The following is a 27140-nucleotide window of genomic DNA, read 5'->3' as shown; positions in this document are numbered from 1 at the left end:
CTTGCTTGAACTTTTGCCACAGAATATTCCGTTTCCATAGATAAAAGGATTGAAAATATAGATTGTAGAATCCTAATTTCTGTAACTTCTACTCCAGAATGAGAACCAAAAATCTTTGATTATTTATTTATAATTGAAATTTAGACTCGAAAAAGTAAACATTTGCATAGTTTTAAATTGAATTAATAAAATCAAACTGTAGACGTAATACAAAAAAATTTGTGATGAGTAGGTTATACATGAAATAATCTTATTTCTGATAACTAGAAAAAGTTCTTTTATCAACGACGTGTGGCCAGAAATGTTTGTATACATCTTTTAAGAAACAAATGGTGATCTCCAATTCGCGAGAGACAAAGGGACAAATCAGCAAGGTGAGTTACGGGTATACATAATTAGTTGAGTGACGATTAATTCCTTATTCGTATATAACGTTTGTGTGAGGGCATAAAATCTTTATTTACGTGAGCGAATTTTCGGTAAAAAATAATTTTACTTTATATAAAATCCAATTTGACAGACTCTACATTTTTACACAGCATACCGGTAGATAAAATTCGTTGACTGTTTTACGATAAGTGTTTCAAGTTCCAAAGACACATTTCGTGAATTCGCATGCTTTCATGGAACACTGGACAAAATATTCGCCATAATATGGCGTTTACGAATCATTACAAGTAAACTGTGAGTTTAATTAACAAGCTACCCTGCCAAAGGTATTTCCGGTTACTGGTACGTGGACTGGAAGAATAATCGGACCACCGGTTGACACCCTCTAGAAAAATATTCGCGGGGACTTTTATATTGACTAGAGCTATGTTATCATCGTTCCCCAGGGTGGCGATCGGTCTCTTCCATAAGCTTGCGTAATGTCTGTAGTTTAGAGGATCGAATGTCGCTCCGCTCAAATCTTGGCGAAATCCTTGCACTGAGTGATCAAGGATCTAAAAGCGAAAAAACAATAAGCACAAAAATTCGACATTGTCTTAAGAGATACGTAAAACTTTTTCATCTGATGTCAAATTTGAACTATCGATAAGGTTTCACGAGATAAATTTTAGATAAACGAGAAATTTTTCCCCTAAAACACGAGGATTCATTACGTGAATGTAACAGTTTAGATGATAGATTATAGATCTAAAGGTCGGGTCAGCTATTCGGCGTGAACCCTTTTCTTTTCGTCACTTGATCTAACAGTCCTGCGTTTCGTTATCTGCCTCTGAAATACGTCTACAAAAGAGAATCAATTGAAACCTTCAAGGCTTGCGAATCGAATTTTCTTTGAAGGAATAAGTAGCGCTCTACTACGGTTCTCTTTTTCCATTGGGTGCTTTGAGAAAAGATGTTATCTTCCCCAGGTATCTTGAGGACGTATAAAAATCACTGACAAGAAGGAAATGCCATATTTTCAGCTCATCTTATCCTTGTAAATTTTTAAGTCAATTTAATGCGAGAGGATTTGTAAATGACCTAGGATTACACGGCTGAAAAATACTAGTTTTATCTCTATTCTGAGCTTTAACATTTCAACAATAGCCCGTGATTAGTTAACAGCAACCTTTTTCCTAAAAATTAATCTTACGATAAAAAAAAAACAAAAACCTACTCAATTTTCACACGATAATTTTGAAACCGTAATTAAGTGCAATTCCTAAGTTTTTCTAAGATCTACATAAAATTTCTTCCGTCTTTAAATTGAACTAAAAATAAATGAACCCCTAAAATACGATGACCCTTTTTTAATTTTTTTCGACTCAGGTATATAACGAGAGAAAACAATATCCACTGTTTTCCTTCCTAATTGCTAGCTTTCGCGCGCTTTCCGAGAAAATTTCGCGCAAAATAATAGCCGTCGAGTAGCTCTGCGACTCACCTCGACACGATACTTGAGAGCGAATGGCCAGGTGAGGCTCGCGTCGTACTCGCCTCGAGTTAGTCCTGCACCAACGCTTACGAAGACCTTGTCCCCCTGGACGTCCCTCGGGGTTACTTTCAGGTACATCGCGTATCCCCCGGGACCGACTTGAATGGTGGGGCTGCGAAGGTACCCTCGAGAACCCCACTGCGAGATCTTATCGTCGAAGTGCTCGACCCGCAGGAAGTGGGTGAACGCCCGGATCGTGCCTGCGGTAGATTGTCCGGAAAAAAGTACATTTTTTTACCTAACTCGGTTTGTTGTTCCCTTTTACTCGCTCTTATTTGAGGCGTTTATTTCACCGCGTACAGTACGCAGGAAGTATTTCAAACCATGCTGGATTGGCTGGTTTCTCTGATATTGCAGTGAATTATTGAGTCCGAAATTTTGAAGTCTGCGAAATTTTTACGACTAACTAGTTTCGTCGAATTTATGTGGTTATTTATCGGTTATCTTGAGCGGATATTTTAGGGGATGTTTTGTTATCTAAGTTGCAGTGGATAATTACGGAACCGTCAGAGAAGTCTCCAAAAACTTGGGACCATTATTTTTTCTTCGTCTATGTACTCGTTGAGGAAATTTTTTTAAAAATAATTTTGCAAAAATGAAACAGGTTGCATTCTTCGATAGAATTAAGTATCTACGTAGTTTTAACAATTTTATAATTTTACCCAACGGCAACGCAGATTTCCGCATAATGGTTCAAGTGGAATTGAGGTATTCGAAAAACGGTCAATAATAAAACAAATAAAAATAATTATACACGAAGTAAAAAATCTGGATACATGTAGAACCAAAATGGGGAAACAAATCTGAGAAAGAAACATCACATTTTAAAAATCTACCTACATATGATTCTGTATAATTCCAGAACCATTACATTTTTCCAAAAATACGAAGGCGTTTGAACGTTGAAATTAGTGAAACAAAATTTTCCATTAATAAAAAATTTGAGATCGTGATTAATACCCTCTTGAAATCAAACGTAGCATTTCAAAGGTGTGTTATAATAACAAACCTGGTGCAGCAAGAGCGGATTGATAACCGATGAGATAACCGAAAAAATAAATCGTTCATTGCGTGATGATGAAATATGGATTAAGTTCAATACCTTCTGGTGTGAAAATTTGACCAATGGTGTTGTTGAGCCTATCAACCTCTGCCTGTCTGGGATCGACATCCAAGCGACCCGTTTCACCAAGAGACTGCAACCTGGATGACGAAGATCTAAGCAGTATATCCAGCTTCTGATTTATCTCGTCAACTCCGATTCGGAACAAATTTTCCAAATTTTGTAGTCGTTTGTCTACCGCTTCTGTAAATCAGATAAATAAAATGTTATTTACTACTCAAAGTCCTGTCAGCACTCAGGATTTCTTGATCAATTTTTATAGAATTGAGAATTTCATTTTTTTACGTCAGTCTACTCCTTCTCAATTTTTGCGAAACATTTCGTTGACAGCATTTACATCTGCCAAACCTCTTAACCAATTTAGATAAAATCCTGATGAGAAATCACTTTGAATAATTTAAATGTTACATGAAACTGATTGAACTTGGTTATTTATAATTTAAAATGACACTTGCTTTCGTCAATTTTACAAAATTCAAATTTTTTCTAAATATACGGTCTTCCACGTCTTGGTCGAATAAAAGATATTACATATAGGTGTCTGGACAACTAGAATAAGATCGTTTGACATCATGGCTCCTGTGCCACAGTATTCGGAATAAAATGCAGCATTTTTCGGGCATTTTTCGTGTTTTCACGACTTTTTACAGTCATTGCTCGTTGGAGATTTTTCAACAAAAATTTAAACAAAACCAATATACATTATACATGTTTCTAACGTGTTACTAAACCCACAGAAAATTTCGCTGAAAAATTATCATCGATCGATAAAACACTGATATATATCGGATATGAAATAGGTATATATAAACATTAGGATGGTCCTTATACGCGGTCAAGATAAAAAATTCAAGAAGGATCCTGTCAAATCGGTTCCAAATAGTAAAAAAAAAAATCCCTCCACTTTTTCAGAATTTTATTTCCCTTATCGTCTCCCCATGAAGAAGTTTCAAATCATTCAAAAATATAGTCATGTATTATCATTTCGAACTAATTTTTATTTCAAAGTTATTTGTAGGCAAAAAATTCATATTCTCGAATATTCAGTGAGATTCATATTCATTTCAGTGAAAGAAGAAATTCATTTTGTCATTCAGACATGAACTGAAGATAAAATTTGAAACAAAACACTAGCATTCATTTGGTCATCACTGTAATGGAATAACCCACAAGTCAACACTACTTAATATCACAGTCGATGACATGAAAATATTGAGCTAATTTTTCTATTTAATCTAACAATTTGTTATTAAAATATTTTCTTTCCCACGCACTATAAAATTAACTCAACTCTTTGGTTGTGCGAAAATAATGTTTGGTCAGACACACAATACGCTGAAATAATCTTGCCGCCACCAAACTTTGGTCATTGAAACTAGATTTTTTTTCTTAGTGCACATATCATGAATCGATTGTAACACTTTGACCCCCATAATGACGTCAGAACAAAGCCTGCAGTCAGTCTGCTCCTGACAGTGCTTCACACGTACCTATAATATACTCCGATAAGTATATACAAAGATGAGTTTTAAGCTGTCAGAAACAATCCAGCAGCAGTTTTACGTGCATTATAGCGTAATTGCACGAGAGCTAGTTGATTATGACGGTAAAATTTCGATATTCTGAGACACAGTTCAAAATGGTTACCTTGATCAGACAAAGAAAATGGTTACCTTGAGCAAAAGGCTACAACGAAATAATCAGCTCTCTGTCCTGTACAGGCGTCCTCTGCGTACAATAGATGTCCGATATCCTTACTCATTGAATTCAATTTCTAAGTCCAAGGTTATTGCGTAGCTGAATTAAGCTACGACTATCGATTGTTCACTGCGATATTGCAAGGCAACTTTTATGCAATGCATTTAGTAGTGTGTATGAATTTTAAATTCACGGTATTCTGAAATTTATTTCAGGATAATTCATTTCAACTTGACGTTTTGTTTTTGTTTTTTTTTTTTTGTACGATTTCAACCGCGCTGAGAAAATTGGCTGCAGAGATAATGAATTTGATCTTTTTTAAAGCCAAGTCGAACACCAGATTTCCACGTGTTTTTCGTTGTAACGTTTTTCTGTTCAATTTAATGAACGAAGAAAAAAGCTGCAAATTATCGAATTCATGCATATTATGAATTAGCTCTTAATTTGAAAATTATGGACTATTGCTGGAGAACTCTATGTTCGTTAGATATCCAAGATACTTGAAAAGGCCATAACTTCTGTGAAAGTCAAACCATGGTTCGCTAGATTGAATTTGATGTATATAAGAGTTTGAGAGTTGAAGCAGTGCAGTTTCTTTTACACTACAAAAAACTCAAAGTTGATTACCCCCACAACGCAAAGTGGTGTTATAAAATTCATAAACAATTCGCAAAAAATTCTTCCTGGATTACTATGTTATAGAAAAGATGGCGGGGGATTTATAACGTGGCGGTATACCAAAACTTCAAATATTCTATATATTAGATGTATAAATTATTTCGTTGTGTTTTAGCGAATTGCCAAAATGAAGTAATGAAAAAATTCATCGAACCGTAGCGATCAGTCGAAGAATCTACTACCTGTCACACCGCGAAATCTGTGATATTCACCTACGATTTCATATCTGAAATGCTGAATCGTGAAATGAATGCAAAATCTACAATTTGCGATAACAATAGGATACAATTTCCGCCATGAACAAAACAAATTTTTTTTCTTCACAGATACCTACTCGTTGAATTTCGTAATAAACTACCAGTTTCTACAGAAAATTATTAAAATTTTCTATTTTCTATGAAACATCATTACAATTTCGGACTCAGACAAAACGAATTTTTATTTTTCAGAGTATTATTCAAATGTCGTTGAGAAGTACAACTTTTTATTAACTAGATAAATTCTCACAAAAGAGTACCTATGATTTTCTACAAAAAGTTGTGATCATCGATAATTTTCGAATTCGATTTATGATTTAAAATTACGCATATGTACGATAAAGTATGAAATACTGTTTTTAACCATCCCCAGATGTCGCATCTCTCTCACAAGAAAAGCTCATTGCAGACAAGTTAAGTACTCATCAAAGTTTAGCCCTGTTATCCAAAAACTGATCTACTTATCTTTGAATATGATCTAGACGGCTTCAGATCATCTGTCTCGTAATATTGAACTCACCTTGTCTGAACAGGGGTGAGTCTTATAAAAAACTTGGAATTTCACGATATTTAACAGCACGCTATATCCATTTCAACATTTGATATAAGCAGAATAATCACGGAAATACGAACCATTCTACGATTATCTAGTATAACAACCGTAATGATCTACGAAAAAGCAGGGTGATCTAAAAAAAAAAAAATCTGTGGCATAGTACAGAAATTTTCAAGTTTCTCGAACATCAGATTCGAACATCTGAAATGGTCGTATAGTTTTTACAAACCTCCGATACACGCGCCTGTAAGAACTCTGGTGACCGTCGCCTGCGCACTGGCAACTAACTCTTCAGTAGTGATTTGGCAGGTGGCGTGTTGCGTTTCCGACACACTTCCGCTGCCATTGACCACTTGTGATCCGGCTGATTGTGAGTAGATGAGTATTCATGAAATATAAGTAATCGTTACATTCTTGAACTACACAATTGGTCCCAAGCTACAAGTCACAAGCCACGGCTAAAATCCACCTACACGAATCTACTGTCGGTTAGTTTTCTTTTTCTTCTGTGATATTTTTTAGTGGTTTTTCCACGGAAATAAAAACTGTGTATATATATTAGCAATGGATATTTTAAACTGACAAACGAAGAGCAGTTTAAAATTGAATCCTTCAACGTACCACCGGAGTATGTGAAACGCAACGTTAGTTTAAGAGTTAACGATTTTACTGGTCAACAGTATTTTTGTTGCCCTTGACATTTGAGTGTTCTTAGTAAGATTTGATGTCAACGACCCTAGTAGTAAGCGTGGTTTTTCGAAATTGGCTCCAGGTATTTATTTTATCATCATTTTAATATATGGCTCAAAAGAGCAATACTTGGATGAAAAATTTGATTTTTTTTCAATATCTAAAGTTCCTAAAAAAAAATACCACACAGCTTAACAATCAAAATTTTTTTTTTTGTTGCCCTCATTTTTTCTGTCAATTTTGATCTTTAAGAAGGAAAGAATTTACAAATAAAATCATGATTATATTGGACACCGTCCCTCTCCTTAAAATACTACAATAATATAAAAACCAATCAGCCAATCTAATATAATCATGATTTCAAATTGAGAAAATTAAAATACAATTACTTGTCACGAAAAATACGCTACTTACAATGATCTGACGATTGAACTGTGACATTCTCTCCGAGACAGAAGCAATTATCATCAATATTACTGAGGGAAAGAAGTAATATTACAAAGCACTGTGGAGCTCGCATTTTTAGTAGAGCACGTCGTTACACTTTTCGGAGAGTTAAGCGGCTCGAGTAGCCACGGTTAACGGGAGATTGACTGTATTTTCGGTGGGACTATTTCGGTCACTTGGAGAGATTGGTTGATCAAATTTTATTTGGATTCTTGGACTAAATTAGAGTCCGTTTCTTAACTGTCTTAACATTTTTATTATTTTACAAATGTAACACTGGACGGCACGGCGCCGTGTTATTTGGATTTATATGCACATATCGGTGTCGGGGCTTGGCTGCTACATTTTACAGACTAGCATAGTTCTGTATTGTTCTCAGTCAGAAGAAATGGGATTTATAATTTTTCGAAAGCTGGAAAGAAGATCGACATACGGACATACGGTTTGATAGATTTTTTGGATAATCAATTCGTGAATTTATAACGATAATTCTTGTAATTACTCCAAGAATAGTTTAGAATCGCATAAAACATAAAATCAATGAAAGGATCATAATAATTAAACGTAGAAGATAATACCAGACCTTATTAGTGGCACAGGATATCCTTCCTTAAATCCGATTTATTATTCGAGAAAAAGAAAGATACATACAGAAACTCACGATAGCAATTCTTGAGCTTATTTCCCCAACCTTTTCAAAAACATTTTATTTCTCGAATTTGGATTATTCCGATCTTCAAGATTATTCTTATTCTTATTTCTTTTCTCTTATTTTTCAGTGAATTTCTTGGATGAAGACCACAAAAAAATTGGCATCGTGGGCAAAGGAGAGTTTAAAAATTTTTGAAATGTACAGGACTGAAAACAAAGTGGCATAGATTTTTGTCTTGTCAATGAACTTTAAAAACGGTTCCAGTAAAGAAGATTGTATGAAACTGAGGAGTTGCAGTTTAGCTGATGCCGTAGGTAGATAGCAGTGAAGGGAGAGCAACCTGCTGACTCTTCTAGTGAAAGTTTATCCTACTACGAATTTTTACAGAAATTGCAAAATTTCATGTTATTTTGTAAAAAGTTGTATAAACGCATAGTGTGTCAATTGATGTTTAGTTACAGTAACTAACTTTCTCATTTAGCGGCTCGTGACCGCTAATTTCATTGATTGGACTGATTCTTTTACTCGGTATACCTATGTAAAATAAAATGTTTGTTTATAGAGTTGCGTAGAACATTCGCTCTATTTTCACGCTAGAAGACAGATTTCCGTAAAACGAATACTTCTCGTTGCAAAGAGCAAACTGACAAAGAGCTATATCTATGGTAACAAAGTCGGTAGATAGACGAGTGGGGAAGGGAAGATCTTCGCATGGTCATCATTTTTCTTCCAATTTATTGATCTATACTACAGTCCGACAATGCAATCGCTAATTATGATCCTACGGAAAATTCCTCGTGCGAAGATCTTCCCTTGTCCACTCGTCTATCTACGGACCTTTTATGATGACGACTAGATCATGAGGAAAGGCGGCAATTTGAAACCAATGATTTCACCCTTTATAACAATATGTCATTGTGTAAAGACTGCTAAACCTTCTGGGTATGCTGAAGTATAGGATATCGCGTGCGACATCTAGGGTCTATGTTTAAAAAATCTAACCTTAGAAATCACCGCCGTGGACTTTGCTCAGCTGCTTTACTCTGCTGGTAAAGGCATATTCAGGGTAGCAGTAGGGCCGAGAGGAAGTTGCAGCATTCTACTATGCGCAGCATATCTCGAATCAGCATCGAGATCCATTAGACGAGTCGGTAAGTGCAGGGAATAGAATCACCTCCGGACCCAACCAACCCAGCCGGAGGAAATATTATCCCTTTTTTATATACAATTATCTGATATTATATATTGTATCTTTTTTCCTCAAAATGCTACGTTCATTTGATCGAAAATAATACCACATCCGTTACGTTGACCGAAGACACTATCTGTTGCCGGTTTACTAACTCCCTTTTCCGTGCCGATACTAGCGCTCTCTGTATATTCCTATAGCAACTGTACCTGCCACTGATCCTGACGTAACACAATACACAAAAAAACCCATTATGATGTAAATTCAAATCGTGATACGTCAGAATGCTGTCATGGACAAAAATATACTCATTATCGCCACGTTTCGTTCTATAACTTACAATTAATGTATGAATCTGGGTAACAAGCTCCTATCAAACATCGACGATAATAAACTCGGATAAGCTTGGGTTGGTAATGAAATCGAAATTCCCCGATTACGTCAGACCCAAAATACGGCAATTAATCACTGGTCTATTTATTATAGACGTGTCAAATTGGTCTTTATTCCATCCCGCTCGTCCACAGCTGCGGTCAGTGCGTCGTGCAACGTTTTTCGGACGGCTAGTATCGATTGATCCTTGACGTTTCACGTTTTTCACGCGCGGCTCACCTTGTGCGAATACTTCGCACAGCTGGTTGCCGTCAGTCAACCAACAGTTGAGCCAGTTGGGTCAGTCAGGCAGTCGAAGTCAGTCACAGCTCAGCTCAGCTCACAATCAGTCACTTTCCACTGGCGTTCGGTTTGCGAGGAGTTGTCCTCGTTTGAAGTTGCGACAGAGCCTAATTTAACAGTCTCCGCTTCAGGGTCTTTTGCCAAACCGTTGGCCAAGGTGTTTCAGTTACTCTTATAGAGCCAGTTTTCGCTCGACTGTCTGAATATTGATCAGAAGTAATATTAGTTGATATTAGCTTCTTCTCCCTTTGAATATTAACACGTACATACATCACCAGTTCTACTGACGTTTCGTCCGCCTTTGGAGGTGAGTTTTGGATTGTAACATACGTATGCATTAACGGAAAGTTTAACGCTTTCTCGCATTTCCATCTCGATACTTAGTTGCAGCAAAAGTGAAACCGCTTTCTACTCACGCACGTCTTTCAACCAGGACTGCTTCTCGCATTGCATTTACTTGTTTTCCCCCTCACACATATCTCCTACGATTCGTTATGTAATTGTTCACTACTAATTATTACCGCGAATTATGTTACCTGTAGATATTTACCAGATCGAAGTTAAAATCTGGTAAATTGTAATACAGTAAGACATAAACAGATTTTTCAAACTTACAATTAGCTCTTTCAAGTCGATTCTTGAGTTGTAGAATGATCATGTTTTTAGGAAATGTTTCATAACGTTAAGGGAGTGTCGTGGTCGATTTTAACGTTGACATATTTATCTGCAAATATCAAAATCTACTTATCTGGACCGAAAGAACAATCAACATCCCCATTTTATACACAATTCTGACGAAAAACACTCCAATATATTTTCATTTGACACAGAAATAAAGAAATGACTTAGATTCTACGAATTCGTAATTGTAAGTTCGTAGAATTCATGCCATTATTTTATTTCAGCATCAAATGCAAATGCGTTGGAGTGGTTTTTTTCAGAATATTGTATAAAATAGTGCTGCTATCCCTTTTTTTGTGTTGGAGATTCATCGACTTCAAGATTTAGATTTATGGACGTCAATGTCAAAATCTATCAGGGCACCTCCTTAATGTTACTAACTTCAATATCCTACTACCTTCCGCTTTCACGAGGTTCAAGTTAGTAATATTAACGCAAGGAAACAGTGAATTGCAAATCACTACTATTTAGCAATTTTTTTTAATTACTGGAGGTGTTGAGATCCTTGAATATGCATGTTAATACATTATGAGTCACTGAATTTTAGGCACAACTGCAATAACAAAATATTAATTTCTTTGAAAATGCATCATGTCATTAATCGTATGACCTTCAACTTCACCTGCTTCCTACTTTCCTTTCATTTGAATACAGAAGTAAATTTTCATATCGCTAAGTATATCTGTATTGAGATTAGACTCCTCGTTCATTTCCACAATTGCATACCATTTATTTGGAATATATACCGATATTTCAGGTTTGAAAAATAAAACGATCAAAGAAGAAAAAAAGATGCCCTGTCCATTTTTGGCCCGCCTCTCTGGCAGCTATGTTAGAAATTACGGTGCTTCTTTAATAATGAACTACCGTCAGCATTGCCCAGTCATGTCACGACTAGCAAGTTCGGCTACCGATGTTGCGGAGCCAGAAAGAGATCTGGGAGAACATGCAAGGAGTCAATGTCCTTTTCTTTCCGCCGAACAAGGCGCGGTGAAAGAGGCAAGTACAGCAGTTCAGGAGGATGTGATAAAGCTGAATGACAGACCCTCGACGAATTTAGGGAGCGAAGAGCAGACCTTTCCGTACGAAGAATTCTTCCACGAGCAAATCATGCGCAAGAAACTGGACCACTCTTACAGGGTATTCAAGAAGGTGAATCGGCTGGCCGAGGAATTCCCTGCAGCTATCGAATACTCTTGGGGAGAAAAACCCATAACAGTCTGGTGCTCCAACGATTACTTGGGCATGTCGCGCCATCCAGAAGTTACCAAATCGGTTAGACGAGCCTTGGACAAGTTTGGCGCTGGTGCCGGTGGCACTAGGAATATATCTGGTAATTCCCTCGGGCATGAGCTCCTCGAGAATCGGCTCGCAGCTCTGCACCAGAAGGAATCAGGACTTCTGTTCACTTCTTGCTTTGTCGCCAACGATTCTACCCTCTTTACACTGGCCAGAAGCATGCCAGGTTGTCAGATATTCTCCGACACTGGCAACCATGCTTCCATGATACAAGGGATTAAGAATAGTGGCGTTCCCAAGCACATATTCAGGCACAATGATCCCAATCACCTGGAACAGCTATTGTCAAGGGTAGACAAAGCCGTGCCAAAAATCGTCGCCTTTGAAACTGTCCATTCCATGACTGGTGATATATGTCCCCTTGAAGAGCTATGCGACGTTGCTAAAAAGTACGGAGCACTCACTTTCGTCGATGAAGTACACGCCGTGGGTATGTATGGGTATTCAGGAGCTGGCGTTGGGGAGAGGGACCAGGTGCTCCATAAAATGGACATCATCTCGGGGACTCTGGGTAAAGCTTTCGGCAATATGGGTGGCTACATCGTCGGATCAGCCAATCTAATTGACATGGTGCGCAGTTACGCAGCTGGGTTCATATTCACCACTTCCTTACCGCCTACTGTACTTTATGGAGCTCTGACTGCTGTTGAAATTCTTGCTTCAGAGGAAGGTCGATCCTTGAGAGAAGCACAGCAACAAAACGTCGCATATTTAAAGACTGCACTCAACATGGCAGATCTTCCAGTCGAGTTGTCACCTTCACATATCATTCCGATAAAGGTAAGAAATTTGCTTTTTACAGTGTTACATTGGGGAAATGAATCAGATACGTGCTTATATACATTGTGTCTCAAGCATTCGATGTACGATCAATTGCTTTTGAATTGGAGTTAGTTTTCTTTATTAGCGCCACGGTACAAAAGATGCAAAACAATTCTCAATCTGATCAATACATGTAACGTATCTTTTTACTTTCAGATCGGAGATCCTCAAATTTCTGCCCAGCTAGCTGATACGTTGATGCGAGAAAAAGGCCACTACGTTCAGGCTATTAATTATCCTACTGTAGCGAAGGGAGAAGAAAAGCTGAGGCTTGCACCAACACCATTCCATACAAAACAAATGATGGACAGTCTCACGAGGGAGATTAAAGACGTTTGGAACTCCCTGAACCTTCCAAAAGCATCGAAAGAACCTAAGCCGACGCACATTGCTCGGGTGATTTCGGTTCATTAACAATAGCAAACTGTTAACTTCAATCAAGAAATTCTGTCTACCAATAACGAAAATATATATTCAAATAAAATTATTCATAAGCGTTCAAGCCGCACATGCTGCTGTTGAATTATGTAAGCTGCATAACAATTCGATTGTCACGTAAACACACCACGGAAATGATGACGAAGGACTTATCTGCGGCAAAACTGTTATTATCATTCATTGTTATACAGCAGACACGTTTTTTCACAATATGTTCAACAATTTGACCTTATCACTTCTTTCCGTGTTTAATAATGGGCAAACCTCGGCAGACTCCGTCTGTACAAATGTAAAGACTACTGGACGTTTCGAACGAGTTTATAACTATCATTGTTACGTGTTGGCTTATCATTGTTAAAGAAACGGCATACTGATGGAATATTATAATCTATTTATCATTTTATACGTGTATCAAAACAAGTTCTTTTTTTACGCAATACTGATAGAACCTGATTTTTACTTATTGTTGATAACATTATTGATCTTTCAATCACGTGATTGATTTACGTACTCGTATTTGTTGAACAAAGAGTTGAGTAATATATTTTATTTTAGTAAATTACTAATCAAACTTTATTTAATATGATCAATGTTACTACTGCGCACGTTCATACTTATATTAGCGTCGGAGTGAGAAAAAAGTGTTAGAAATGTTGAATTAGTAAGATACATAGTACGTGTTTATTCGTTCCATTAACAGACAAAGTTGTTGACCAGCTGTCTGTTTAGAAAAGCTCTCTCCGTGTTCTGGACAAGCACAACCTGCTTACAACAATAATTGATCTATTGAACTAAATATTAAGATAAATATAGTAAAATAAAGGTGAAAGATTAGTTTTAAAACTGGATTTTGTCTTCAATATTCCCCAACATCCCGCAGCTTTAAGTCTATTTGCAGCACAAAATTAAATCATAACATCAATAATGATATCTAAGGGTATCAAATATTGCTGTTTATTCGCTATTTAACACCGAGTATATAAGAAAATAATTAAACAAATTCACATACCGTCTTCACATCCAAAAACAAAGCATTTATTGCATGTCAATTATTGCTTAGCTGCTTTGTTTCTGTATAAACAAACGTTATTGTTTTCACAGTCAGCCGCGGTAAATAACTAACAGGGAAGCACAGAACTTCTCTATTATTTCAGCTTAGAAAACCATTTAAATCAACTGCACAACATGGTAAGCCAATTTAACGATTTAACAATCTTAAGTAAACCATTTGTCCAAGCTGTGTGTACTTTCCATAGAAGCCAAATGATCTTCCCCATCTTCCTTGAGATGAAGAAAAATGTCCATCTAGCGATCATAACTAGACAGGCGATTTATCAGTTTACTGTAATATCCGTGAGCCTTACAATTATTCCCTATTTTTGCAGCGTGAATGCCTATCCGTACATGTGGGTCAGGGTGGCGTGCAGATTGGGAACGCCTGCTGGGAACTGTATTGTTTAGAACACGGAATTCAACCTGATGGTCAAATGCCATCCGATAAAACAGTCGGCGGCGGTGACGACAGCTTCAACACATTCTTCAGCGAGACAGGAGCAGGCAAACATGTACCCCGAGCAGTATTCATGGACTTGGAGCCAACGGTAGTTGGTAAGACTTGTTTTTAGAAATTATTCGTGCAGAATTTCACTGAAATTCCATTAATCATCACAACCGTCTCTACTTGTCTACAGATGAAGTTAGAACCGGAACCTACCGCCAACTATTTCACCCAGAGCAACTGATCACAGGAAAAGAAGATGCGGCCAATAATTATGCCCGGGGTCATTACACAGTGGGGAAAGAAATAGTTGACCTTGTTCTGGACCGCCTTCGCAAGTTAGCCGACCAATGCACGGGTCTACAAGGTTTTCTGATATTCCATGCATTTGGCGGAGGAACCGGATCAGGCTTCACGAGTTTGTTAATGGAGAGGCTCTCCGTCGATTATGGAAAGAAGTCTAAATTAGAATTTGCGATTTACCCGTCACCCCAGATCTGCACCGCAATTGTGGAGCCCTACAATTCCCTCCTCACAACGCACACGACTCTGGAACATTCCGACGCAGCTTTCATGGTGGACAATGAAGCGATATACGACATATGCAGGCGTAACTTGGACATAGAGAGGCCGACTTACACAAATCTGAACAGGCTTATCGGTCAAATTGTTTCTTCGATAACAGCTTCGCTCAGATTTGATGGTGCCCTCAACGTCGACCTCACAGAGTTCCAAACGAACTTAGTACCGTATCCCAGGATTCATTTCCCATTGGCAACTTATGCACCGGTAATATCTGCCGAGAAGGCTTATCACGAGCAATTGACTGTTGCTGAGCTGACGAATTCGTGTTTTGAACCTGCCAATCAAATGGTCAAGTGCGATCCTCGGCATGGGAAATATATGGCATGCTGCATGCTATACAGGGGTGACGTCGTACCCAAAGATGTAAATGCCTCTATCGCCACAATAAAAACCAAGCGCACAATACAGTTCGTTGATTGGTGCCCGACTGGGTTCAAGGTAATTAATTATTTCATGGTAGTTTGTGCCCAGAGACTGCGATGATTGTTTTATACGTATTTTCAGGTGGGTATAAACTACCAGCCACCCACAGTCGTCCCTGGAGGAGATTTGGCTAAAGTGCAGCGGGCGATTTGCATGCTTGCTAATACCACTGCTATCGCAGAAGCGTGGGCTCGACTGAACCACAAATTTGACGTTATGTACTCTAAGCGTGCATTTGTTCACTGGTATGTCGGTGAGGGGATGGAGGAGGGTGAATTCTCAGAGGCCCGAGAAGATTTAGCTGCACTGGAAAAGGACTACGAAGAAGTCGGACTTGATTCTGTTGAAGGCGAAGGCGAGGGAGGTGAGGAATACTAATCAGTTTTCACATGCGACAATTTTTGTACAGCGGATTAAAATGGAATAGACAAACGTGACTCTGATCCAGATTGACAAGTGCCTGCAGAATTGTAAACGATGCATGTTGTGCATTAATATTAAATTACTTTTATTTTGTTCCTGCATTAATAAAAGATTTCGAAAATTACGACGTAACCATCGACTTAACTTAATTTGAATAAATTCTGAGAACAAAAATGCCAGAATTCATCGAATATAAACTTTATATTTCAATTATACTTTCAATACAAATGAAAATTTTCATTATAAAAATATCATTATTCTAAAATGCTGAACATAACTGGTAGTGTGCGAAGTGCCTCATGAGATATTCAGGGAATTCTCAAGGAAAGGTAATTATTGCCCCATCATCGTTTAACCCAAATATGTTTGTCTTAACAAAGTACGTTTAAAACCTATTAAATATAAAATAACTGTTTATTCAATTTCTAATATTTCGTTGAGCTTGACTCTTGATTGGGCTTTTGAACTTCTACGTATGGTAAATACGAGGTCTAATTTTTTTGGTATACATTCGTCAGTCTTGCATGTCATTATATCTAAATTAATGCTGAATTCCATTGTCGAATCTCCTTTAGGTATATTCAGAGTTATCGGAGTTTTCAAATCACCTTTAGAAGCTTGGGTAGTCCATTTGTCTGGCAAATTTACCGCCCATGTTTGGGGAGCATCTGAATTAAGCTTGAGATCGTTCATGAACTTTACATCCAATGCAATCTCCAAGTTGCCACCGTTTGAACTCACTTCTGCATCAAATTTGTAAGTAGCATCAGAATGCGTTGTTTCACTTGGCAAATCAACAGAGATCTGTAACATTTGGTAAGTAAACATTAGAGTGTTTCGAAAAAAGAACCGATTTTTCATTCCAACTATTGCCAGCACAAAGTTCTGATAGCTATTAATTTATGCTAAAATTTAGAATTTTCAACTCAAGTATAAGAGGTACCGCACCATGTCACTATCTTCCACTTAAATTATGTATACAAATCCATTCTTTTATGCTTAGTGAAAAATATTGTGTCGAAATAGAAAAAGAAACGTCAATTTAAATGTAGGAATTATTCAGATAAAATCGTAAATAGTTGTTTCTGTATAAACGAGGAAATGTTCAACTTGAAATTTTTTTTTTGAAGCACTGTATTATACCCGAAAAAATTGTAAAGAAATTAGATTATTTTTGTGATTGGAATTTAATCATATATAAATTGCTCATAAGTAAACAACTGCAATTTGAAGAAAAAAAAATTTCATCAACAATTGTGATTTTTTACCTCAAAATCACTGGAAGGGTAGAAATTTTAATTTTCTCCGAAATACGATATGAGATTTGATGAGTTGATTATAAACATAAAACTGTGATCGATAATATTTAAAAATAACGTTAACAATTTGTGGGATCAGAATTTTCAGTAGAAATTTAGTTTATCTGAACAATTCATGCTTCGAAGAGGATTCATATTCTAATACGATGGATTTTTTTCGCTGATTATTATATGAGTGATTATTTACAAGTATTTTACATGCAAAATAGTCAAATGGCATGAGGAATATCCTAGACTTAAGCTGAAAAATCAAAATTTCAAGAGAATATCACTTTTGGCAAAAAGTAACGTTCTAGACTTTGCATGGCCAAGAGAAAAAAATTTTTTTTAACAGTGCAGTAAACATTAATTACTAATTAGATGCTTTAAAATAAACAATAATTTTTACTCTACTAGTCATATATGTATTCAACACATCATTAGATGTCTTACCGTATCAATTTTATTGTCCTCCAAATTTATAGACACAATACGGTGATTGTTGGTGTCAGCGACGTAGATGATTCTGTTGCCCAGATGTACAGCTAAACCGCTTGGTTCATTAAACTGAAAAAAGTGTCGTGATTTAAACAAGGAATAAATGAAAAATCTGATCTTTTCAATACTGCTACAATAATTCGATATTGCGGTACCGTGCAAAGAAATTGACCGGCACGTTTAATTTTACCGCTGTGATATGGAGTCTCAAAAATATCTAGATCCGCAAAGCTTCCATTAAATCATAATATATAAAAATAGTTAAATCTCACTGGGTGGCTTTCGATTCAAGGTTTGATATCTGTATCATGATATATGAATTTGGAATTACAAATGAGAAATTTCAGTCTTATTGGGTTATTGTTGAGAGCACCAGCCTTTTTACGTCTATGCTATCTGTATTAATTACAAAAAAGTAAGTGCAATAGCATCGAAGGAAATGCCTGGTTCATTCAATGAACCCGTAAAACCTTGTGACTGTGAATGTGAAAATAGAATGCGATGACTTTCATTCACAATTCACAAACCTTGTGCTTTGCAGTTGGTTTTCCGGCTCCGTAAAGTGTGGTACAGTTTCCGAGGAGGTCTACTTTTTTTATTTTATGATTGTATGTATCTGCAATATATACAACCGAATCAACGGAATCCCAAGCCAAACCTAACGGGTGCTGTAGCTTTGCTGTACACTGCCTCCCATCTATGTCTCCAAAGTCATGTAGATTCTAAAACAGTTGGAAGCAATATTTTATTTTAAAAGTAATAGTTCCACCCATATACATTCGTATTCGGACTTCTCACAAGTTATAATTAATTTTTTTGAAAAACGTAAATTGAGAAGTGTACATTGGCGGTATTGTATGAATCAAAAATGTTACAAAATTATCTAGAACTTGTTATGTGTAAATTTCTGATCTTTGGTCCGATTTTCTGTCTCGTTCACTAGGGAGGTTTGTTGGCTAAAAATCTATACTTTTTATCAATTTTATTAAAAGATAATCATACTTTGAGTAACTGTCAAATTATGACATCTCCCTATCAATACGAGAATAGAAAATAGTGATATTATGACCATAAATTTAGACATGATACTTTATTCTGAATCGCTTGAATATCGTGAGAAATCTGGTAGATTGTTCGATTTCACTCTACAATGGCTCATCTTATCCAGAACACCAATTTCTACAAGTTCACTGAGAATCTCTTGTTTATTATTTCACAAAATATAGAATTGCAGTTCATTTACCCCAGGATTCCTGTCACCGCCGCATACACCAGAAACTTTGCCGTCATCCAAGTGAATAACTCTGACAGAACTGCTCTCACTATCTGCGAAAAAGAGCAAATTCTTTTCCCTTGCCAACGCTAAGCCCGAGGGTTGGGCTAGGCCAGCAGCATGAGGATAGGAGTTATTGCGATTTTCCTCTCTTCCACTTCCGACTACTGTAATACAAGTACCTGCCTTTATTGATCTGCAATGTGGAAAAAGAAAACGTTATACCATTAGGTACACCGGTAATGTTGAAAAAAAAAACTGCAGCAACTTAAAAACACACTTCTTTTTCCACCATATCGTATCTTCCAAGAACAAGCCCCATATCTGATGTGTGCCCGCAATGGCAATCATCAAGACTGGTACAGTTTTTTCTCCCTGCTTATGGTGGTGTATCGCCACATCCCATGGAGAAGATAGGCTCTGATCCTTGCCAATATTTCCGCCAGTATAATCATGGCTTTGTTCACCTGTACCTGCCAAAGTTGTGACTGTTTGCAAAACGAGGTCGATCTGTAAATAGCGAAGGACATTCCCTTAATTTCAGTAGTTTCAATTATTCTTCTGTAGGATGACTAAGTTCTTAGCATTAGATGTCATAAGTCACTCAATTTTGGTAGAAAAAGCAACTACAGTATAGTATTTTTGATTATCAGGTTTTCCTACTTTTCTAATTGCGTGATTTTCTGTATCCGCAACAAAAATTTCATCCCCAAGACTGCAAATTCCTTGCGGTGCATTAAATCTAGCAGTTTGAAAATTGCCATCTTGAAAAGCAGGAGCATATCCACCCACAACATGTTCAACCTTCCCTTCAAGGTCCATGATCAAAATCCTATTATTTCCTGTGTCAGCGATGACCATTCTGTCCTCATTCTTAATATTAGCCAAATGTATTTTGCCAGGGAATAAGAGAGTATCTTTTGAGACCGGCAGCAAGTGTTGTGATGGTTTTAGCGGCAAAGAATGATCAGATATTTCATTCAAAGACTTGAAATACGCAAGAGCAACTTTAATGTACAAAAACATCTCTTCTCTGTGCCCTTCGCCAACCAACGCAAACAGTGGTTGTCCCTTAGGTCCTGTAAAAATTCATGCTGGGTCTGAAATCTGTTTTAGCCTACAGATATTGATGAGACCTAATTGCTGAATATTGATTCATGAAGAATCACCGTAAGTAATGTGAACTCAAGGTGGCAACAGACAGGGAAAATCAAGAGTAGTCACAGAATTTTATTTCAGCAAAAATTGTTACCGTTCACCCTGGAAGTTTACTTACCTAAAATCACTAAGCTGGGCCAACAGACAATTCCAATATCTCGCCACATAGAAAGTTTAGCATCATTAACAACAGGATGTGCAATGTTGTATCTCTGAACGGCAGCTAAAATTTTACTCGAATCCTTTTCATTGGCAAACTTTGCACTGTGAACACCAATCTATGGGAAAATTTAATTTAACAAAGATGTCAGAAATATTCATTGGAACTTTGATATTATTTTATAAGTGTGAGGCTGGTATTATAACAAACACTATCGGTGGGCTTTTCGTATGAAGAAGTGATTTTAGATTGAATCATTTGTTCGAATAGCATTTAACGTATACTACTTTTTACTGGATAAATAATCTCTGTTATCTGAGACATATGATTTCAAGGAACCAAAAAAATTTGGTTTTAATACAATAGTGAAGAGCACGAAATTGAAGAAAAAAATATCGATTTTATTGTAGAGACCAGATAATATTAAATAAAAACATTATCTCGTGCCAATGTAGATTGTGATCAAACTTAGAAGTGGGACATTGTAATTATTTTGGAAATGAACCACAGTCATAAATCAAAGACTTTCGAAAATTATTTGAAAGTAAATTTAAACAACTAAACTTGATTCCATTGAACAGGTTGTTGCTGCGAAAAAATTACAGCCAATGTAAAGAGCTAGTTGTATTTTTTAGTCATCAGATCTTGGACTTCTAACAAATTATTGACAATTTTAAGCTAATTCATGAAAGAAAATACACATGGCTAGTCAGTCGGAGCAACTGTTGAAACAGTCAAAGGTCTGTATGAATAGAAACAAGGTACTAACAACAACAAGGCCATCCTCGATAGAAAACTTTTTTTCAAGAGCAGCCAAGTCTGGTAATATATGCATGCAATTGATACAGCAGTAGGTGAAGAAGTCGAGAACGCATATTTTCCCAGTGAGATCCTGGCGCATAGAAATACTCTGCGAGACGTTGAACCATTCTAAGCCTATAAAAGTGTAAACAAAAATGCAAAAATTAATGACAGGCACATAAACGGAGAGAGGAAGACACAAAAACATCTTCCTGTTCAATAAATAACGTTTATTTGTTCCAAAAATTTTATATTAATCACTGCTTATTAGAGTACAGGTTTTCTTGTCAATTGTTAAATGAAATCAGTCTTCAAGGGGTAAATCATATTTCTCGTGCAAACTGGCGATCGTGACTCCATTTGCTCTGGCCATTGCTCCAAGAATGATTTGAGCAGCGTCTTTAATATCGTTATACTTGTGAAGCTGATGCATTGTATGTTCCATTGAAGATCCATCATTCGCTTCAGCCTTCAACTGTTTTAATTCTTGATCAAGCTTCTGTTCTGATTCCAAAAGCTCTTGATACTCCTTCAAAATTTTAGTCTTAGAATCTTCATCTGACTCGTAATTCAAGGACTTTTTTAATTGCTTCACATCCGGGGATGACATTAGGAGGAAAGACTAAGATACCTGTGATGTAAGAATTTTTAACTACTTTCAATGTTGAAGTGCTGCATTAAGAAAAATTTCAATTTTCTATAAAAAAAAAAAAAAAAATACCATAGCTGTGCTTAAATCAAAGCTGTGTACAGATAAAAAAAATTTTTGTTGGTTTGAACAAAAATGCATTTTTCACAATATCGAACAATCGTTCAAATAAATCTTGCGATGACTTTGCAAAAAATGGAAGTATTGATGTACGTAAGTCATTGTATTACTATAGATGGTTGAAAAAAATTTGACTGCAAACAAAACTTGTTTTTCGTATTCAGATAAAAATTATGTGTATAAAAAGTTGACAAAATAGCAGTTAAATTTGTATAGCGAAGTGAAGCTATGAAACATTTTAGTAACAAACGCAAAACTTGGTTGACTGGAATAACCTGTATCAATGAAAGCTAACCTATAATTTAAATTCCATTCACATCCAGCAATCATGTCAACTTCGATTGTGTTTGCAACTAGTGTAAAGAAACCAATTATGCCAAAAAAAGTGATTACGTAACCTATCGCAATTAATTGCAATAGAATTTTTAAACTGTGACAGTGTTTAGAATTATTATAGAGTACAGCATTGAGGAAAAATAAATTCCGGTAGCCAATGTTGTAATACATTGCTAACTGTCAGACTGTCAGGTCATGGCAAGATCTTTGGCATCAGACGTAACGATGACAATGTATATCGTTACTATACCTTTTTTATTTTTTAACCGAAGGTTGCGCCCTGTGTCGATGAGAAATAAACGAGGATCGTAACCCGCGTAAGACAGACATACCTTTTTGAAACTCGTTGACATACGCGTCCTTCGCGGCGTATTTCTTGATATGTCGTAGAGCGATCTTTTCTTTTTCTCGAGGGTCCGTGACACTCGTCACCTCCTGTCGTACCTCGATAGACACTTGTGTTAAATCTTCAATAACTTCACGGACGCTCATTTTTTTAGTGGGGCTATCGCCGGACCAGAAACTGTAAAGTTTATTCCAAATCATCCAGTCGCACGTTTATTAATAGACTGTCAAATAACGCCGAGGAAAAGTAAGTGGACTGTCGTAAGTCACAACCGCACGCACGCCTACTGACGTAAGCCTACGTGAGATTACGCAGCTTCGTTGTATATTTTATCTGATGATGAACATCGTTGAGCTTCCATTACGGTTTTTCCTGTTTATTGAATTCAATAGGCAACGCTTTGTACAGCATCCTAAAATTTAGCTCACGATCTCTTAATTAATAAAATGAAACGTTTTGAGACGCCTTGAAGCGTTGTCACTTTGTGAGTTAGTAAAAGCCAAAGCACCCGGTATATTTAGATGTGTTCACTCAGTTTCATATAACTTACGAACGAGACAGAAACGGAGCTCTTTTCAACAGGCGTCCATACCCGTAGCTCATCATGTTTGACAAATTTTTCAACCAAACGTAACGTCTTCAACGTAATACGTATTGTCTTTTACTGCTGGAATTTAGAAGTTCTAATTCGCTGTGACAGATTAGCGTGTGGAGGCATCAACCTGAGCCCGGTGGTATGCAACACCGCATACATAAAGTTGGACAATTTTCGGATCACAAGGCGTGCAAATTCGGTATTTATAAACTCTTGAAGCAACCACCCCATTGATTCATCTTTTACTGACTATGCCTCTGTCACACGGTCAAATCAGGGTTTACGAAACAGATTTACCAAATCCAACAATGTTACACAATCGATGTCTTTACCATTCTTTTAAATCTGTGCTTATATAATCATCAGGACTGTGCTCTATGATGTGAGTTGCCTATAATACGGCGCCATGCTTAATGTTCTCAAAGAGCACTAGGCAGCATGAATAGAATAGATTTCAATTAGGTACTAATTAAAAACCACAATTGACAGCGTTAATTTTTAACGGTAGTGATGAAATTCAGGTTGAAAAGAAATTCTCAATCGAGTTTGTTGAGATGAAAAGTTAAGAGAAATTTTTAATTAAATTTTTCGAATTGTGAAAAAAAAATGATCCTCAATTTAATTACTCGAATGAAGAAAATGAGATATAATGTCATATTTGAATTTTCGAATTGGAAATGTAAACAAGAAGTATTAACGTCTTATAAACGCTTAACATACTTCATTTCCAGAAAATTGTAGCAAAGATCGACGTTTGTATGTAGGGATTTATGTTTAATGTGGTGTCACGTTTCGTGACGTAGATCTAGGACGAAACCGAATAGACGTGCTGTACCTAGAGACACTTAAATAAACGGAGTCTGGCAGGTGCGGCCATTTTGTAGCGAACAAGATACCAAAATCTCAGATCTTTCTATTCTATATTCCACAGTTACTGTCAGGAAGTAAGAGGCATTGTGCTCTATCGCCCCCGAACCAAAACGAAACGGCGGGGTCTCCGTTTAGACGCAAACAATGACAGATTAATCAGAAATCATGGATATAATGAAGAATTAGATCTCACAATATCTCTAGGTAAGCCAATCAGAGCTCGCTTGGAGGCTTCGTAACCTTACTCGCTGCTATCGCCTGTCAAGACCGTGCCGTCAGAGGAGCCGCGCAATTTGCACCTTGTTTTGCGGCATTCGGCGAACATTGGTGTGCAATATACAATCCCAAAAGTGAGTGAGGAAAATAGATAGAAATGGGAAAACGATGTCACGTGAAAAACTGTCAGAGTGGACACACTATAGATGGTGTCACGGTATCCGACTACTCAGTTTTCAGAGTTCCGCAAGACCCCAATTGTCGCGAAAAGTGGCTATCATTTTTAAAATTGCACGGGAGTGTGCGTAATAATCGAAAAAGTCTTCACATATGCGAAAGGCATTTTCCAGAGAAATACGTTGAAAAAGAGTATAAATGTATCGACAGCGATGGAAATCCACTGCTCGAGGTGAGAACATTAAAGATTTATGATATATATATACATCGGAGAAAGAAGTGTGTGAAGCCACCCTGCGTGTGGCGGATTGCTGCCTGTGTTATTCTCTCAGAAGACTCGACAATTTAATAGGTGTGTGAAAACATGAGGCATATTACAGTTTTGGTATCGCCCTTCATTACCGACACACTATGCCTTCTTTTTGTATTACAGCGCAAGTTTCTAAAGGTTAGGCTGCTGAATGGCGCTGTTCCCATGTATCCTGCTCAACAAGATGTAAATGTTGTCCCAGGAGAGTCCACATTGGATTGCTCGTTATTGAAAGATGTAACCAACACTGCTAATGTGGACGATGAAGAGCACTCAGAAATTACAGCAAAAGATGTTAATGAGTCTATGGAGGAACTGATGATTTGCACCAGTTCTGATGAATCCATCGAAGAAGAGATAATCGATGAGCCAAATCAAGTATTTTACCGGCACAATGAAATTTTATTTTATGACGTATTTAGTGAGGCATCAACCCTTCAACTACCAGATAAATCGTGGGGCATTCATCGAGTTGAAACTCCAAGAAAGACAATCTGTGTCACTCAGATGGAAAGAGTGCCGAATGAGAAAGAAGCACCACTTGTAGCAGTGAAACAGGTAAAATTTCCATATGCGTGGTAGTATGAGATTGAATTGGGTAACGTTAACGTTACGAATGTGAAAAAAAATTGCTTCTTTGTAATTGTAGAATGATTCTAAAGGATTTAAATGTGTCAAATATGAATACGTATAATTTTATTATGGTTTAACTGAATTTCAGACTATGCTTAAATTGCTAAATCACAATTTTTTATAAAAACACGTTATTCCATCGACGTTACAACTTAAAACTTGTGTATTGATTCATTACTATCAGAAATATTTCGTGAAAGTGGCCACTCATACTCAAGGAGTTGGCTGTCCTACAGCATTAGCACAGGATGCAAAATCACCTGCAGTAGCATGAGTGACTACTTTCACTGCACATTAGGTCAACTTTTATGCTTATATAAGGTTAATTTCTCATCTTTCAATATATCTTCCAAATGAGTTAAATACGTTTTTTCTGTGCTATTTCTTTATTCACAATGTTTCTTTTACAGATTGTGTTTTACGAGAATCTTAATTTTAACACATATATTTATGATCGATCAATCCCCATACCAAGAGCAAATCCAAAGAGCACCAGAGACATGGAATCTCTCATTGCATATTTCCATGCTATCAAAGTGTGTAGAGGAGGCCCACCTGTAGCGATGTATAAGGGTATTGTCCTTCGATGCGCTTATAAGGATAAGATAAATAGATGGCGACACAACCTTTGTCCATTAAAAACGCATGGTGAAAATATGTGTAAATTTTGTGTTAAGGTATACAGAAACGCAGATGCTTGTATATTTTTCAAAACAAAGGGACACATACCACGATCACATCTGTTACCTTCTACAAAAAAAACGATTGCAATATTAAGAAAGTTGAAACGCAGTCAAATTCAAACACTCTACCGTAATCAAGTTAAATTGTCCCAAATCAACGAAATGTTAACAGTGCTTTATCGAAGAGAAATGTCTTAATAGAATAACATAAAAAACGTGATGGCATTGCTCGATATACCTATAAGTCAGGGAAAATATTTTTTTTCAGTATACACTAGCATACACAGAAAAAACGACCGACTATTACTCAATTATAGTGTTCAACGTAATTCTATTATACAGCATTAGAACCTCAATATTGTACGAAATTTATGACGCGTAATGCACCGCAGTTCAAAATAATTAATTCTAACATGACTGATCAGAACTGTCAAAGAAACTAAAGCCAATTGAAGACTAAAATTCGTGAGTAATAAATCCATTTCATTTTTGTTCGGAATTGGTGAATCATTCTTACAATCTATTATACATGATCTGCCTACATTAGTAATAAATACTTATTGAATTTCAACATTCACATTTTATAAAATAAATCTATTTCAGACTGTTGGAATCAACGAAATATTGTATAGCTTTTATAATCATATGCTGCTGATCAGTTAGAATCTACCACTAGGCCTATGTGTTTAATGACTTTCTATGTACAGTACTGATATGGAACAATCAGATCCTTCATTTGCCATTTTGTGACATAATCCAAAATGTGAAGACTGACATTTTAGCCTTTGCATATATGTATCGTTTAAGTGGCAAAGGTACATACATACATGAAGATTTTATCTTACATGTATTATGTTGTAGATAACTAATTTTAATAAAGCCAGTCTACTATATTTGAAAAAAGTTTGTGTATGTTTTATACATGGTTTTCTGGACTCTTTGACGTCTTCGTCGTTGCC

At 36.6% G+C, this 27140-nt stretch overlaps 5 protein-coding genes across 6 annotated transcripts; 3 read left to right on the top strand and 2 right to left on the bottom strand.

The window, feature by feature from the left end:
• Nucleotides 1–359: 359 nt before the first annotated feature.
• LOC124409485 lies at nt 360–7546 on the bottom strand. Its single transcript, XM_046887109.1, has 5 exons — nt 7341–7546; nt 6466–6600; nt 3027–3230; nt 1874–2124; nt 360–944 (listed from the first exon to the last, which is right to left on the bottom strand). The coding sequence occupies exons 1-5, from the start codon at nt 7444–7446 to the stop codon at nt 672–674; spliced, it is 969 nt and encodes a 322-aa protein (XP_046743065.1). The 5' UTR covers nt 7447–7546; the 3' UTR covers nt 360–671.
• Nucleotides 5320–26429, top strand: LOC124409484. The gene is made up of 5 exons (XM_046887106.1): nt 5320–5330; nt 15047–15049; nt 24518–24787; nt 24989–25423; nt 25909–26429. The coding sequence occupies exons 3-5, from the start codon at nt 24536–24538 to the stop codon at nt 26377–26379; spliced, it is 1158 nt and encodes a 385-aa protein (XP_046743062.1). The 5' UTR covers nt 5320–5330; nt 15047–15049; nt 24518–24535; the 3' UTR covers nt 26380–26429.
• LOC124409482 (5-aminolevulinate synthase, erythroid-specific, mitochondrial-like) lies at nt 9897–13966 on the top strand. Its single transcript, XM_046887104.1, has 3 exons — nt 9897–10196; nt 11328–12649; nt 12848–13966. Exons 2-3 carry the CDS (start codon nt 11363–11365, stop codon nt 13103–13105), a joined length of 1545 nt encoding a protein of 514 aa, XP_046743060.1. The 5' UTR covers nt 9897–10196; nt 11328–11362; the 3' UTR covers nt 13106–13966.
• Nucleotides 14160–16176, top strand: LOC124409483 (tubulin alpha-1 chain-like). Its single transcript, XM_046887105.1, has 4 exons — nt 14160–14317; nt 14515–14737; nt 14821–15650; nt 15717–16176. The coding sequence occupies exons 1-4, from the start codon at nt 14315–14317 to the stop codon at nt 16011–16013; spliced, it is 1353 nt and encodes a 450-aa protein (XP_046743061.1). The 5' UTR covers nt 14160–14314; the 3' UTR covers nt 16014–16176.
• LOC124409481 (NHL repeat-containing protein 2) lies at nt 16296–23405 on the bottom strand. Of its 2 annotated transcripts, none has more exons than XM_046887102.1 (10): nt 23248–23405; nt 22684–22874; nt 21215–21381; nt 20404–20563; nt 19791–20206; nt 19408–19637; nt 19098–19323; nt 18382–18576; nt 17810–17923; nt 16296–16862 (listed from the first exon to the last, which is right to left on the bottom strand). In XM_046887102.1, exons 1-10 carry the CDS (start codon nt 23301–23303, stop codon nt 16473–16475), a joined length of 2145 nt encoding a protein of 714 aa, XP_046743058.1. In that variant the 5' UTR covers nt 23304–23405; the 3' UTR covers nt 16296–16472. The 2 variants fall into 2 exon arrangements, with proteins under 2 accessions (XP_046743058.1, XP_046743059.1); XM_046887103.1 differs by lacking the exon at nt 23248–23405 and adding an exon at nt 21523–21877 and having other exon boundaries at nt 22684–22986.
• Nucleotides 26430–27140: the final 711 nt, after the last annotated feature.

This window comes from Diprion similis, chromosome 8, assembly GCF_021155765.1.
Source record: "Diprion similis isolate iyDipSimi1 chromosome 8, iyDipSimi1.1, whole genome shotgun sequence".
Classification (NCBI taxonomy): domain Eukaryota; kingdom Metazoa; phylum Arthropoda; class Insecta; order Hymenoptera; family Diprionidae; genus Diprion; species Diprion similis.
This window is presented reverse-complemented; position numbering and strand designations above follow the sequence as displayed.